This window comes from Oxyura jamaicensis, chromosome 8 (assembly GCF_011077185.1).
Source record: "Oxyura jamaicensis isolate SHBP4307 breed ruddy duck chromosome 8, BPBGC_Ojam_1.0, whole genome shotgun sequence".
Lineage (NCBI taxonomy): Eukaryota > Metazoa > Chordata > Aves > Anseriformes > Anatidae > Oxyura > Oxyura jamaicensis.
In genome coordinates, this window is record NC_048900.1 from 26,489,688 (window position 1) to 26,505,850 (window position 16,163).

The 16,163-nt window shown below is 40.9% G+C and overlaps 1 protein-coding gene across 3 annotated transcripts in view; it reads right to left on the minus strand.

The window, feature by feature from the left end:
- The window catches only part of GLIS1 (GLIS family zinc finger 1), a 189,512-nt gene that overhangs the window by 84,263 nt on the left and 89,086 nt on the right, over positions 1-16,163 (minus strand). For all 3 annotated transcript variants that reach the window (XM_035333435.1, XM_035333436.1, XM_035333434.1), the window contains one exon: positions 13,601-14,702. In XM_035333435.1, coding sequence (XP_035189326.1) covers positions 13,601-14,702 — 1,102 coding nt within the window. The remainder of the gene's footprint in view (positions 1-13,600; positions 14,703-16,163) is intronic.

Here is a 16,163-nt window from a genome sequence, read left to right on the forward strand (position 1 = left end):
CACATTTATCAAAGGGAATTCCTGGGTGATCAGAGTATGCTGTCCTTCGGCAAAGCAGGCATTTTTATTAAGTACAGGTCAATTATAAACACAATATCCAAAAATAAAAATTAACTACAAAAGCTATATAATGAGAGAAGACAACCATCACAGACTTTCAGAAATCCAAATGGTTTCTTTGCCTTGCCCTTTTCTTTCCCAGCAAAATCAGGCCAGATCCCAGCTGGTAAAAACTGGCAAATTTCCATTAGCCTGTGGGTCATTAACTCTGAAAAAAAGGCAGTTTCAAAACCAGTTTTGTGTATAGTGCTAGTTTCTGTCAGCGTTGCTATAAACAATCGAAATTGAAAGTATTTGGGATGACTGCAATACCCACTTCTTTCTCTTGCCATTCAGAGATGCGTTTCAACACAGACTTTCCTAAAACAATTTATATGTATCGGAGCCTGTATTTGACGAGATGAAATATTCAAAACAAGCTTCATCTGCCTTCTGAGTTGCACCCCTGGGGATGCACAAACATAGTCTTTTGTCGATCAACAAGCATTAAACCGATTCTTAATGGAGGTGCCGTCACCTGCTAAGGGGAACAACTCATTCAGAACAACTGGGGCAAATGCTAAGACCAGGGAGCTAATGTGCTCTGCACTTCCTCATCAGCCATCAGAAACCTTTGCAAGAAATCTAGAAATCTCAGTCCATGCCAGATGTAAAAGAGGGGGGCAGCATTATCATGCTTTTCACTGTCTTGTTTTTCTGCTATGTTTATCCTGCTCGGAGTTGCCAAAGAACTGGCAAACGTAGGCCCAGGTACAGATTCAGAAGAGATGTCTATGGAGGAGCTGGCCTCCTTCTCTCTCCCCAGGTCTGGCTGAATGGCACCTGATTGTGAGCCCATCCCTGTGCATCTCTCACCTCCACAATGCAGTTGTGCCCTGCACCCTTTCCCAAACAAAACACAGCCCAATCTGATCTGATCTGATCGATGCACATCAAAGCATCACGCTTGAAACAAAACTTGAATTTCACTGCCTGAATTTTGAGGAAATTGAAACAGGAATCTGCAGGTGAAGGTGCAGTGCTCAACAGCCCTTACTTGCCCAATTTCCCAACAGAAATAAAATATCCATATATCATGGCACAGTCATTCTTGGCACAATGGCCTACGTATAATCGCATTCACTGGAATGAATAGCAAGGCTTTCATTCATAGTGAGAAGAAACATTTTGTTCTGTAAAGGTCAAGCCTCGTAAGAGCAAAGCAAAACAGAAGGTATCATTCTTGGCAACGTGACTGCTCTACCAGTCATCCCTGATTCCATGCTTGCCGGTGTGCAAAGAAAGCATTCATTTGTGAAATGGTCCGACAGTCTTGCCTGGAAGGACACGGGGACCCACAACACATGGGCTGCTGAACACCGCTTCTGTGCACACTGCCTGTCCCTAGCTACCTTATAGCAACATTAGGAGGACAAAATACACAAATGATACCTTTAGACACCTGAAGGCTAAAAATGTATTCTTGTGCCTGTTATTGCAGGTCCTTCTCTTATGCCTAATGATGAAATCAATTTTCACAGAATGGCAGAAATCAGCAAAAAGACAGTTTACATTAAATATTATTTTCTGCAATAAGTTTTTCACTTACTCGGACAGTCTACCCTATATTCTTCACACAATTGAGCATCCATTATTTCCACTATGAAATTATTCCAGACTAAAATGTACCTCGTAATTAAGGAAAGTTTTACTGAAAGATTAGCATTAATTTTTCCTTTGCTGAGTTATGCCTGATCTCCCCTACTTACATTCTCTGTTCTCCTCTAAACAACCCCTCCCTTTCCTTGTTCTCTGCTCCCCAGCCCTTGTTTAATTCCTTTAATCTTTCCTTAAAAGACTGTCTCTCTGTCCCCTTAATCATTTTTTAATTTCCCATCCTTTAGGCGAGTGCCAAAGATGTTAAAACGAGAGATGGATGCTTGCCATAAAGGAACAGTACTCCTGTAACTCCAAAACAGTTGAAATCATGAGAACTTGCAGGCCATTACCCCATTATGTGAATGGTATTTTTACAGCACTAGAAATGAAGTAACACAGAGACAAATATTCATGTTTTAAACATGTTGTCATTCCAGTGGCCCAGCTACAAGTTGCATGAGAGCAATCAATGTAATGTTAGGGATATCACAAGCCACAGTTAAGCATGCCCTCGCTTCACAAAGGTTCCTTCCACTCTGATCCCTTCTACTTTGCCCTGTGCTAAAATGTCTTTCCTTCAAAAAGGTGTAAATTTGCTGCTTTTCAGTTTCCATCTATTAGGAGAGACAATACAGAATCCCTCACCTGGCGTGTCCTGGGATGTTCACCGTGTACCTCTGATTCCTCACCCTCTAAACTCAGCACAGTCTCTTCATACCTGAAAGTCTTTCTGTTCATCTCCTTTCAAAATCCAAAGAAAAATGGTCAGTGATCATTGGAGATACCTTTGCTATATCATTTCAGCCCTGAAGTACGATATACAAAAGAGGAGGTTTGCCAAACTGTTATAAAGCGTGCTATTTTTTAGCGTCTACCTGGCTAAAAAACTTTAACTAAGCTGGTGTGCTCTGTGCAGTGGATGCATGTGCCAGGTTTCTGAGTGTTTGCTGTCATCTTTTCACTCCTGAAGACAAAACAAAAGCTAAAACTGTTTAGTTAGACCAAAGCATTGTAAACAGTGACCTCTGAGATCACCCTGACCATGCAATTAAAGCTGTCATAATGTTTGAGGACATGCAGAAAGATAAAAGTCTGGGAATAACTGTGATGCTTTTACATATTTTCACATATTCTGCTTTTTTCTGCTCTCCCCATGTCATGTCTGAGTAGAGAATTTATTGCATGGAGGCAAGTGGGCAACATGTCAAGCATTAGATGTGGTTTTGCTGAGAACACCCCACACTGAGTCAGGTCTACTGCTGGTTTTCTGTCAGTCCAAGCAAGTACCACAAGGTAGGTCTCTTGCCAGACCCCTTCTCCCTGCAGTACCCCAGAACGTGTTTTCAGGCACCAGGACTCGGGCCATTCCAGGAGCACCCCCATGGGCCTTGTTTTATGTGGAGACAGCATGCTGGAGATCTACAGGGAACCGGTCTGAGACCGTGTCTCTTTATAAGGGAAAGCAAAGCAATTCCTGCAGCTGGTCACTGCTGCACAAAGGCAGAAAAATGTACTCGTACCCATTTTGAAATCAGGAAAAACAAGGCTGGGTTTGTTTCACACCACTTTGAAAGACCCTGGCTTCCAAGTGTTGACACTGCATCTTTCTCAAAGGCCCGGACAGAAAGGTATTCTGTGCCTCTGGGTGTACTGAAGGGATTATTGTAATGTGACATGATACCTGGGCTGGCGGAGGCTGGGCTCAGTGACCCAGAAGGCCCTACCAGTTTCGCCTGGTGTTTTCCTGTTTTTTTAATACTCCATCTTCCTCGCTCTCTCACTGAAACAGCGACTGAAATCATATCAACATGGACACAGCAGATTAGCTTTACAAGGTTCCCACCTGTCTGACATTCCTCAGCTCTCTAATCTAATTGTAACACAATTCCCTTTACAAGTTCACGTTGAAGCGGCGTGCTCACAGCCTGAGGCCAAGGGCTGCAGGTTAAACTGATACCCAGGCCCTGCCTGTCCTTGCTGGACCAACCTTACTGCTGCCATTCCCGGGCCCTGGCAGCCCTCCATGCAAGGGTTAAAGGCAAGTTGTAAGCAATGGCTCTGAAACACTTGGAAGAATCTCCCTGAATCAAAACCATTTCATAAAGGGCTCTCTGCCAGGCAATAAAATATTTTTGATGGACTCTTATTTTATCATTACCCATGTAAGAAAAATGTATTGCAAGAATCCCAACACAATTCAGGGAAGTAATCATTTGCAGATTTAGTAGGCATTCTCAATTGGCAAAAATGAAAGATTTATTGTAGGGATGATGAAACAAAGAGCAGTTGTGCAAACTTTACTGAGCTGGATTATGAGAACATGCTTTTTCCATTTCCCACTTTTAAATGCCTTGGATGCTGTTTCAAAAGAAAGATCAAGATCAATTATTTAACGCTGCAGTTACACCGTACCTGAGTGAAGATCTCTTCACACACATGTTATCTGTACACAACAATAAAAGAAGGCGATCGAGGGAAAACACTTTTATAGACAACAGAAGCAGACTTTGGAATAAAACTCATATTCCTGATTCCACCATCAGCTCAGGCCTGTAAATAGAAAAGTCAGGCAACGACAAATGTCTGTGATGGAAGTGTAAAAATTTGACTTAGCGAACACAGAAAATACAGGTGTCCTGGAGACAGCACACGGGGATCTGGACACTGTAATGGCAACAATTTCTTTGAAAGTCACTGTACAGCTGAAGAAAATTGCAGATGTGCAAACCCTTACTCACGTGAGTAATGCTCTGAAGCAGAAGGGACTTCTTGGTCAACAGAGGTGCACAGTCTCACAGAAACTTTAAGAAATAGGTGGAAGAGAAAACACTTTGTGAAGAAACAGTTCTTTTTCCTCCCTTTTCTGCCAGGGACTCAATGTGTGACTATTGGCACTTTGTAGCTGAGCTGTTCTGGGCTCACACACCCTGATGTAAATTCAGGGTTTCTTTACGATTACACCAGTGTAAACAGGGACAGAAAGAAGCAGAATAATTTGCCTGAATTTAACTGAATCTGGAATTTGGGTGCAACACTTTTCCCCACAGGAAATGTTGTACACTGGCAGAAGCCTGCAAGCAGCAGAAGGAACACTTAGAGATGCAAAACAGCATTATGGATGTGTTATGTTATTGGCCTCGCTACCTCTCTGTGATTATTCACACTTACTGTGCTCCAGGGAGACTAACCTCGTTGTGCTCACGTGGAAATGGAGATCTAACATCAATATTTCCAGAAGTGCTTATGAAATTTCAGTCACTCCGTTATATGCTGTCTGCTTTGAGAGAAAGAAGACCTCAGCTTCAGAGGTGACCTGTTCAAGCTGGGGACCTCCAGAATACAGCTACCCAAATGGAGAGTGCACTTCTGAAAATCTTGCACGTTGTGGACTGTCAGATGCCAGAAGGTCAAGTTTTGACAAACTGAATTTAAATAACACATTATTTATTACTAGGCCCACTGGATGACTTGTTAAACATGTGAGGGAAGGTTTCAGAATCTGGCCCACTGTGAAGCCTACGCCAATATAACTGCCCCGTGTTGTGGAATGATGTTTTTTTATTTCTCATCCGATTGTTAAAAGCTAAGTGTTGCTGGTTTGCCCTGAAGTAACAAACAAATGCATCATATTTAGAACTGAGATCCAACTGCATAAATGACTGTATAAAATTTTTAATGTGCACTAAATTCCTCTTTCTCCCCTGAGACTGCACTATACAGCCTTTGTGCTGCCTGCAAATGCAGATTAACATTTTTATTAAATGACATATGTTTCACTAATATGTAGTATTAAAATGTATTGGCCTAATAAGAAACATTAATGAGTATATCGTTGGCACAGTTTTTAAACAATATTTAATTTTACTGCTTTTTAATTTGACCAAACCCTCTGCCAGGTGATTCAAGCTATTTTCTTTCTGGAGGTTAATCGTTGTTCAGGAAGGCTAAATCACTGAGAGTTCAGAACAATTCCAGGCCATTTTTAATAATCCCCACAGAACATACACAGAAATAAAATAAAGCCAAGCACTTAACCTCAAGTACACAGTCACAAAGACTGTTTAAAATTTTAGAACTTTCAAGCTTTCCACTTTCTAAGTGGAAAGACTAATAATGTTCAGATGCAAAATCTTTTAAAAATGATATTTTAGGGGGGAAAAAATCCTCTGTCACTGCTCCCAGATATTAGATAACTGCAGACTGCCCACAGATCAGTCAATGCAACCTACTTTCCCAGACCTTGTGGAGACAACTCACCCTGCCAAAATGATGCTGGACCCATCTTTGAGGTACTCTTGGGGTGTGTTAAGATGTTCCCACGGGCAAGTAGTTCACAAGTATGTTTACTGCTCTGAAAAACTTATGACTAGATGTGGAATGCATCTTTCCAGCTCAGGGTGTACCACTTGTTCTTTCCTACCGTGCAGATTCATATAGCGAAACTGATGGATGATTCAGTCCCAGACAGGATGCATAGTGAGAAGGAAGTCTTGTCACACTGTTGCTACACTGGAAATGGTGAGCTCCAGAAATCCTTAAGAGTTATTGCAAACCCAGCACTTAGAGGCTGGAAAGCCTTTCCCTTTTTGCATCCTCAGATGTACTTATTTGATACAATTCATTGATCTGCATGGCAAAGAAAGTGATCCTGTGCTGCAGCTGGAATGAATTGGCAGTTAAGAGACTGCTTGCAAGATACCTTCAAAAGGTGATGTCCCATGAGAGGTTTATAGGTCTGTGCTGAGACTGGGGCTTGACTAAATCTACATATGGACTATCATCCAGAGCCAGGCCACAGTAGAGCTGGAAATATTCTGTGTCTTAAAATGAGAAGAAATCACTAATGGAGTTTTGTGGGGCAATGGGATAAGAATAAAAACATGGTATCGAGATGTAAGTTTTGTGAGCAAACTGGGCAAAGGGAAGGGAAAGGAGTCTAGGAAAAATCTTCCAAAAAGACCTGGGAGCAATGCCTAAAATTTTGTCTGGCAGCCAGACATCATAGGTCACAACTAATAAATTGTAAGTTCCTAAGCTGGGCATACTTTAGCCTATATATCTGACAAAGAACACAAATGACTTAGCTCAGTGTGGAGGAGTTCTGATCGAATTACTTCTCTGTGCCACAACGGTGCCAAGCTGCACAGTCACTGTGTAGAAGCATTTCAACACAAAAATGTTTCCTTCCTTTAAGATGATCGCTACCATACCACTGTCAGGTCTTTGTCAAAAGCTTACAGCATTTAGGATTCTGACAAATATCTGCTGCTTTGGAGGAAAGTGGTTCATTTTACTTCTACTCAAATAATGTCACAGCTGGGATTATGTTAGATATATTTTTTTCAGTAGCCAAATCAAAACACTGAAGAATGAAGGGAGGAGAAATCAGTCCAGAACGAGCTGAGATACAATTGTCTGGGGACTGTTCTAACAAAACAAAAGTACTAAATAAATCAAATGGGGAGAGCCTTTACACAACCTTAAAAAGCCTCTTTGTTTAATACTTTTCATTCTGAAAAGTCAAAAAAGATGGGTTAAAATACAGAAAAAAAAACATTATTTCTAAATTAGTACACTGTTTAGAAAATGCCAATAGTAACAAAATCCTCCAGTCCTGTTCACTGTCCCCCAATTATTCTATTTTCCAAACTGAATGTGATCCAGATTCTCTAATGATTTTCTTCTCAAAACTCTGTTTTGCAATGATACTACTACTGGTTGGAAAAAAATGGCCTGGAACATCTAGTAACATTTCTAGTGGGGAACATGGAAATAAATATCCATCCTTGTGCCACAAGTCTAGCTGTTCCCTAAACCACTATCTGCTTCGTCCATCCCATAGCTTGAGTAGATACTGAGTTTCATTAGCTGAAATGATCCAGCACTGTGAGAATCCACAATAGTGGTAATTAATTACATTATATGCTATGGCAGTGAGTTTCACAGAGCAAGTACCCACTATGTTGTGGTGATATTACTGTTATTATCCCACTTTGTTTCTTAAAAGAACGAACAGCAATATCTACACTCAGTGACTAGCTCTGCATAAATATGCCAGAAAAACTGTAGTCAAACAGTAGGATTATGTTTTAAGCAGGTCCCCAATTACTGAATAATTTATCAAGTCAAATTAAGTAAAATTTTGAGGAATTAAATGCTCTTGTGGATAAAAACAGTATATATCTGAAGCCTAATGCTTCCATGTAAAGCCTCCCATACTCCAATTATCAGCTCTCTTAAGTACCCTGTGTAAAATTTTTAAGGCACACAACTGAGCTTGAATACCCTTCTGGGTGCTGGCAGCAATAGTCACAACTTACTTCCTTTGTATTTATTTAGATTTATGCAAACAAAAGGCCCAAGAATATGCAGGGAGACCTAACCCATATCACACTGCTGCGAAAGAAAAGAGCCACCCTGCTCAAATGGAAATCCATCCAGCCCATCCACTGCTCTCAACCTGAGAAAGCAGCCACACCTCACAGCACGTCCTGAAGGTCAGCAGTCCCAGGGGAGGGATGCCCCACACTGGGAAGCTGACAGTCCCTCAGGGAATCACTGGAGCTATTCCCTCCACAGCCAACTCCAGCAGGCAGGTGTCGAGCCCCCGCAGACACCGCAATGTGCTGTACTATTGCACCGTGGCTCCTGGCCGCACTAAGAACCACAGGTTTGCATTCCCGTTCTGCTGCAGCGAACCAAGGGACAACCCCAGTCACAGAGCATTTGCTCTGCAAGATCTGTCAGTCTGGAGCTCTCCCATGGACACCAAGAGTTCACATTCACCAGCTGCTGGTGGTGATCTGACACAGTAAAGAGTCCAAAGCCATTTGCCTGCCTGCCCTGCTGTGCTGGTGCATGCCTAAACCCATCTGCACTGCTGTCAGGCAGTCTGTAGTGGGTTTCGTAAACAGATAAACATTGTGTTTTCACCAAACCACTGAATTGCTGTCTACTTCTCCTCTAATCACAGAGTGGTTTTAATGGGGCAATTCCTTGAGTGTTGGGAAATGCCACCAAAGGGACCTCATAAAAAGAAAGATCCATAATGAGGCAGCCTTGGTAGAATGGCTGTTTCCTACCATTGACTTCAAAGGAAAGAAAGTGAGGCTAATATATATTTTTAAAGCACTCCTTTAGCATCAGTGCATGACACCAAAAGCTGAAAACACTTTGCAGACCTCCACAGCATTCCCTCGGGCCAGGCTCACTGTTGAGGTGAAGTAGCTCCGTCAGCCCGGGCACGCAGGCCTGCTTCCCAGCGCTCGCAGGGCTCGCTCAGACTCACCGGCAGATGTAGCCCGCAGAGATCTCATTACTCAACGTGCACTGCTGGGCACACGCTCCCCACTGACCGTAGGCAGCATAATCCTTGCTATCTACTGACAGCAGAGATTCCGCATGGTTTCCTTAGCAGCAGTGGCAATAACACTGATCTCTTGCCCTCTCTTGCCCTTAAGTGCCATAACCGCGTTGCTGCCCATGATGACAAAGGCCTCGCGCGAGGCCTTCTGGCGCTCAGCCGAAAGTTGTCACAGGTTTATGCCACGTGGAACCACCTGCATCATAGATGTACAATAAAAATAACAAGTACAGCAGGACCGCTATCTTTTATGCAATCCGTACAAAAATCTGTTTCATAGGTGGAATTGTCAGCGCTTAGTTTGTGTGATGCAGTGATCTGAACGCAGAGCTGCAGTGGAATGCTGGAATTGCCTCAGGATGCCCTCAGGCAAGTTCCTTATCTGTTATATGTCACTATAGAATACCTATAGAGCCTCACCTTTATGGATTCTAAAGAACTGACTACAAACAGCACAAGTGCTGAGTTTCAGGGTGCACAACAGCAGAACCCAAATCCCTGCATTACGACTGTTCCCAAACTGAACACACCGCACGTACGCAAAGACAAAAGATTCTGCTTCCATGTCTTACCCAGGCAGAAACACGATGCCACAGGCAGGGCTACAACACACACAGGAGGCATTTGTTTCTTTGAAATATGTGAACTAGAAACAGTAACAATGGCTGTTATCACCGCCCAGCTCTTTTCATGGATATCACGAACATTAGGAAACCCAATATCGATAAACACAGTTTGCATAAGTAGAAATTACAAAAAGGTAAATATAATACCTTTGCTCATGTCTGTGAAAGCCTGCTACATAGTTTCCCTGAACACATATGCATGCAGCGATGCTAACTTCATTTTCTACTCTTTATGAAGCCACAGAAAGCACAAGAGGATAAACTGATAAGCCAAGCATGGATTTTTCCAAATCAAACAATGCTAGACAACTAAATGAGCAGCTCTGTATTTACATTTGTAAGCAGAGGCTTAAACCAAAGATGCAATATTTAGAGATCAGCAGGGTTCTACCCACGAAAGTATTGAAAGAACTAAAAGACAGCAAAAGATGCAGCTATGAGAATTTTTTTTAAATAAAAACCATTTAAGCTTGCTAATTTTTGCTGTCTCAGACAATCAAAATTCCAATTGTCTGGGACATCAAATCTAAAAAAGCATGAAATTAATCTTCAGAAGTTAAAGTCTTAAAGGCATTGCATCATTATTTTTGTTGGATATATTTTTGATTATAATGCAGATGAACCCCAAATTTAATAAAACTAAAATAACATGAGTTAAGTATGAAACATAACAGGATATTGCAAAGAGATTAGGTAGTTTCCTCTAGACTACTTGCAGAGCCCAAGGAAAAACCAAACTGAGGGACACAATGACAAGAAGGCACCACTAAATTAGAGTATTTAACGGAATATGAAAACAGTATACTCATAGTACGGGTTTTGGCAATGAAACACGGCAAGCAGAATATGGACCCAAAACATCAGCATTTCTCTACACCAGTTACTGTTTTGCCTGCCGACTATCTGTAGTAAAGAAAGAAGCAGGCTAGCTAAATTTAAACCAGCTGTAACGATGAGAGTGTTACAGTTGGACTGAAGGAAGCTTACCTCATGAAAGTATTGTGGAAACTGCTGTTGGAAAGATAATAAAAGGATTAACTGCTGTTTTAGTGAACCATTTACTTTTCAATCAAAATGTCTCATGTATTTCCTGTTCTCAAGTAGCTTGAATTCCAAAATTCCTTTGTCTATTACAGTACATAGTAGCAAAGCTTGTCATAAGAAATTAATAATTTTACATGGAAAAGTACTTTTATGTATGATGGTGGGGTGCTGCTTGCTGATAGCTTCTCCTGAGCAGCTCAATACCTAGTCGGCCAGTAATCTTACAGATGGGAACAAAATCGAAGGCTTAAAAAGAAAGTACAATGGGTAATTGTGAACAGCGAAAGAAAATCTCTACTACAAATACCAAGAGATGTAAAGTTACTTTAACGGGGCTACAGCAAAAATAAAACAAAATCTCAGACCTCTATAGACACAGAATGAATTGCCTTCTTAATTTGCAGGAATAACAGCACAATTATTATCACATCAAAAGAAAAGCCATCATTTAAAATGACATGACATCACTGCACAAAGAAACACTGCACAGCAACCCTTGTTTAAAGTGGAATGGAATCCACTGGGCAAATAATCCCCACTTGATATTAATAACTTTAAGGAGCCGTGTTGCAGCTTTGGATCCTGTCCCTGCTAGATCAAGGCCTTTCCAGGGTAGGAAAGTAAATTTGCAAAGACAACTTATTTTTCATGTGCTCACTTGGATCCAGTTTTACTCCAGTAGAGGATTCCAGATTGTGACATTTAGTACACGGATACATCTGCCGATAGCAGAAGGGTGTTGGTCTGGGAATACAAGAGTTAACTGCAAGTTCTGCAATGTAAAGCACCAAATTCTGACTGGGGCAATCCCAGCTATGGGAACAACAATACACTATCAGCTGAAATAAAATATCTTTCTGTACTTACATGCCAAGGCTGCATACATGTGCCATGAAACCTATCTGCAATAGCAGATGCAAAATTTTTTTCAACCTATTCACAACGTTAAGCATTAAGACACTATCAAAAGCCACTTCTTTAATGCAGATGTACATGATTGAAAAGCAAAATCTTTAGCATTTTCTAAGATGTTACATGATTTAATGTCTCTGGTTTATCCAGTTTCCTGTAGGAACGGGAATGTAACATTAGAAATCTGCTACACAATACCTGTCAAATACGCATTTTGCAGAAAAAGGCAAAAGTTCCCACACACATAGAGTTTACTGATTCTTTCAGCATTATAGTAAAGCTAATCATGGTATCATGGTTTCATGTTTAAATATTTCCTTTAAAAACTGTGAGATAAAAGTAGGGAAAAGACCAGTCTCGTTACAGAGACTGTTAAAAACAGTCGAATAAAAGGAAGGCTAAAATAAAATAGGCATACTTTCACTGCTTACTTAGACTTTTGTTAAGAAAGAAGCAACTAAGCTGCATTATCCTTGGTGATTTATGGCCAAAAAAAGATATTTATAGGAACTTCAAATTCCTTTATACTTCTACAAAATAGGGTTGAGCTACTTCTGGAAATGAGCAAGTCAGTTCTTTCACTCAAAATGAAAGAAATAGGTAAGTCTTAGTAACTTTGCATTTTACCTTGGACACGATGACATTGGCTAAATATCTGCATTGTTTCCAGTATTATTTCAGGGAATATCCACTGAACAGTGCGGATATTAAGGTAACATTGCTCATTTATGTAATGGAAGTAAGAATATCATCAGGTGACTACCTAGAGAATATTTTTCTCCATAAAGCACTAAATAACTTTTTTCTTCCTTCTCCCTGCCATACCCATTGCAAGCCAGCAAGCTTTTCCTTGAGCAGATGAAAAAAGGGAAGCTTCTTATAAAAACATGCTTTCCTTTTCCTCCATAGAAAGCTACACTTGCCATGGAAAAGTTTGTCTTGACCTAACTTCCTTACAAACATTTTCCATTATATCATGCTCTGATCGTAACAATAAATAGACATACAGTCAAAAATTCTGCCTATCAAGAACAACAACCTGCTGCTATAATCAACCCTTTTGTTTGGACTCATTTGTGTGTGCGCGTATGTTCATGTGCATGCACGCACACGCGTGCGCATGTGGGTGTTACAAATAAGACTTTCCAAATTTCATGGCCCAATTTGGAAGCTTATGTCAAACTTGTTTTGCTTCATCTGTTTCAGTCAGGGTCTTATATCATTGTTGTTGCAAACATGTGGAAAGCTTAATGGAAGTCATTAACTTTTATTTTAGTTTAGCCATATTGTCATCATGGTGGGCAGATGCAGAGATGGTGCTATTCCCAAGATCCTCTTTTTGGAACACTGATGTTGTTTACATCTTCTTGATCAGAAGAGAACAATGGTTTTTACTTATTTTTAAAGCTCTGTTTTGCAAATTAAAAAAGCCCCTAAGAACCTTTGAAAATGTAATTGAAGATATTCCTTTTATTCTTTTAACTGTTTAAAATCCTTAACAAGTTTCTTTTTCTTTTCTAAACTGCCATTTGAAACTTTTGCACTGGCAACTCTATGGGTTGCTGCTCAGCTGAAGGAATGAAAAGAATTTCATTAGATGTGTTTTATGTTTCTTGATTAAAAATGTCACCCGAGGCTCAGTGACTTGTTTTACGTTAAGTAACTGCTGTGTGCTTTGATCATCACTTTATTAATGCTTTAATGAATATTAAAAAAAATAAAGCACTGTATTAAAAGTTAAGCTCTCATATAAGGAAACTGAATCCCTTTTCCAAGAACTACAGTATTTCTTATTCAAACATTTCCTTCTATATTAAGGCTTTCTCCAGTTCCCCTGTAGCCTGCTGCAGACTCTTACAGGAAAGCACAACAATTATATTGGAATAAGACTGAAGAGAGAGCAAAAAAGAGAACAGAGTAGTATGCTTCTATTCAAACAAATAAATTCCAGACTTACCATGCACTTGTTTGGTTTTTCTCCAGAATGAACCCTCATATGAATCAGCAGTTTGTAACGAGCATTGAAGGGTTTATATCGGCGGACACAGCCTGCCCAAAAGCAAGTGAAGTCCTCTCCTTTCCGCTGGTCAATGTGTGTCTTTTCTATGTGTCTGACCAGTTCGTCTTGTTGGTCATAAGTGGCACTGCAGTCAATCCACCGACAGACCTGCTTGCCATTGCCAAGGTCCTGTTCGTCCCCTTCGCTGGGCTGAAGGGATTTCGGAGACATAGAGGCGTGCAAGTGAGGCAGTGTCCCTTGAGATTGGCTTAGCTGCTGGTGTAGGTGGTAAGGGGGAGGCAGCCCCTGATGATGTCGGAAAAGATCAGCGGCAGAGGAATAATCGTCAGATGGTTCTTGTTTTAAGAAACTCACCTTCTGAGTGCTGTGGGAGGTGTTTTGATGAGGAATGCTACTACCATTCATCATAAGGCTGAGACTTCCATTCTCCTCGACTTGCTGCATTTGTATCTGCTCACAGTCACCTCTGTCACATTCAGTGGAAATAGGTACAAGACATGCTGGAGGGGAGGGAATGCTGCAAGGGTTTCCAGGCTGAGAGCAAGACTGGGGTCGAGAGGATTTTTGAGCACTGTGATGACTGATCTCCACGGGATGAGAGGAAATGCCAGCTGAATTAGTTCGCAGTCCATTCACACAGGTGACCAGTGACGTCTGTGATGTGCGGATGATAGCTGTAATGTCAATTCCGTCAGCTGAGGACGGCACAACAGAGATGCATCTCTTCTTCAGGTTGCTCGTTTGTAGCCTAGCCGAGTGCTGAGGGGTGCCAAGTGACAACGGACCCAGGGAGGAGCTATGTTCATTATTAAACAAGTAGGAAGAAAGTGAATTTGTAAAGCTATTATTCATTAGGTCTATTTCAGGATGCAGGCTACCGGAGGCTCTCAGCTCCATCCCCTCTGTAATCCTTCTATGCGTGGAAGCCTCAGACAGAACCTTATAATCACCGGGGCATTCTTGTTTAATGTGCTGAGCTGGGTGACTTCCATTCACGCATGGAGCAGCAGAATCTACCGAGTCTTGAAACCTGGGTGACCTGTAATATAGTTTGCATTAAGCATCACGAACTACCACAGGATTTATCATTTTTGTACAAAACACAACATTTGTTAAGCCCCGAAGAATGGAAGCACTTGTTTTCTGCTGAATGTTGCTTGTCTAATGTAGCAATTACATCAAAAAATTCTGCAGTGCTTCCTCTACAACCCTTGTACAGGCAGCATCATTTTACATGGGATTAATTTTACACACTGAGTTATGCACAGGACAGACAGTCTCCCCTCTACTGCTACGGGCAGTTCATCAATCACAATCTAGGTTTTCAATGCATAATAGATTGGGCAAAACAATAGCTGAGAATGAAGTTTGAGAGCTTTGGGCATTTTCAAATTATTCAAATATCAGCATTTTCCTCAGAGCACACTGGAAAAATGCCTTGGCAATCTTAACATGAATAAAAAAAGGCTAGCTGAATTTTGCTCACCCGTGACGGAGATGCTGTGCTTCGCTAAATTAAAAAAAGCACTCGATCAGTGGGGAAAAAAGGATTACAAACACAGAACAGCTCGCTTTCAACCAGTGGTCCAGAGCTGATGAGAAATCAGACAACTATTTACTTCTAACGGGTCTACAAAAGATAACCAGGAGAAGTCCACAACCAGTAGATTTAAACTGGTAGTCTATGTATGTCCATTTCCATTTTTTGAAAATCTGCATGGGTCTGCAAATGATAAGAAGTGATTTTCTGCAGAAGGGATTTTCTATCTTTTTTTGATGTGTGCTGAATCCAATTGCTCAGGAAGCATAAACCCCACATAGACATTTTGGAAAAACTCTTAGGATAACATCTTTTGCCAAGCAGCCAGCAATTGGTTTATGCCTTAACACGAAAAAAATTTATCTCGGTGGTAAACATTTACTGTGCATGACCCAACTGTGTGTTTTTCTTAGAGCCAGTGGGTGTTTCTTAGTTATCTGAAAAGTGTAGTGTGGTTTAACCTGTGGCTTCAACACGCAGTGATGTGCCAGACCTAGAAGAGGAAAGTACATCTGTGTGCAAGAAAGCTGTACCTGAACTAATAAACACCCCAGAGAAGTCCTCCATGGCACTTATGCTGACATGTTCCACAGAAACAATTTTTATGCTTTTTTGATGCTAGTGCCACAAAAGATGAAGGAAACCTGGCCATTTGGCAACTTGTGTGTGTGACACCGTAGCTGACAAATCTGACACATTTTAAAGCATAAAATATTGTGGATGTATCTGTACATTAAACTGCAGAGCTGCTGAGTAAACAGCATTTATTTTATGACTTAGATGATTTCACCTCTATTATTTCCATTAAACCACTACAAACATTAGAAGGTGGGACCACTTCTAACTCCTCCTTGGTAGCAGCTCTCAAAGAACTGCCAATTAGAAAATAAATAAAAACAACAACAAAAAGCTTCAAAAAAAAGACTTCCTTCCCATGCAATGAACGGTGCAAAAAATGAC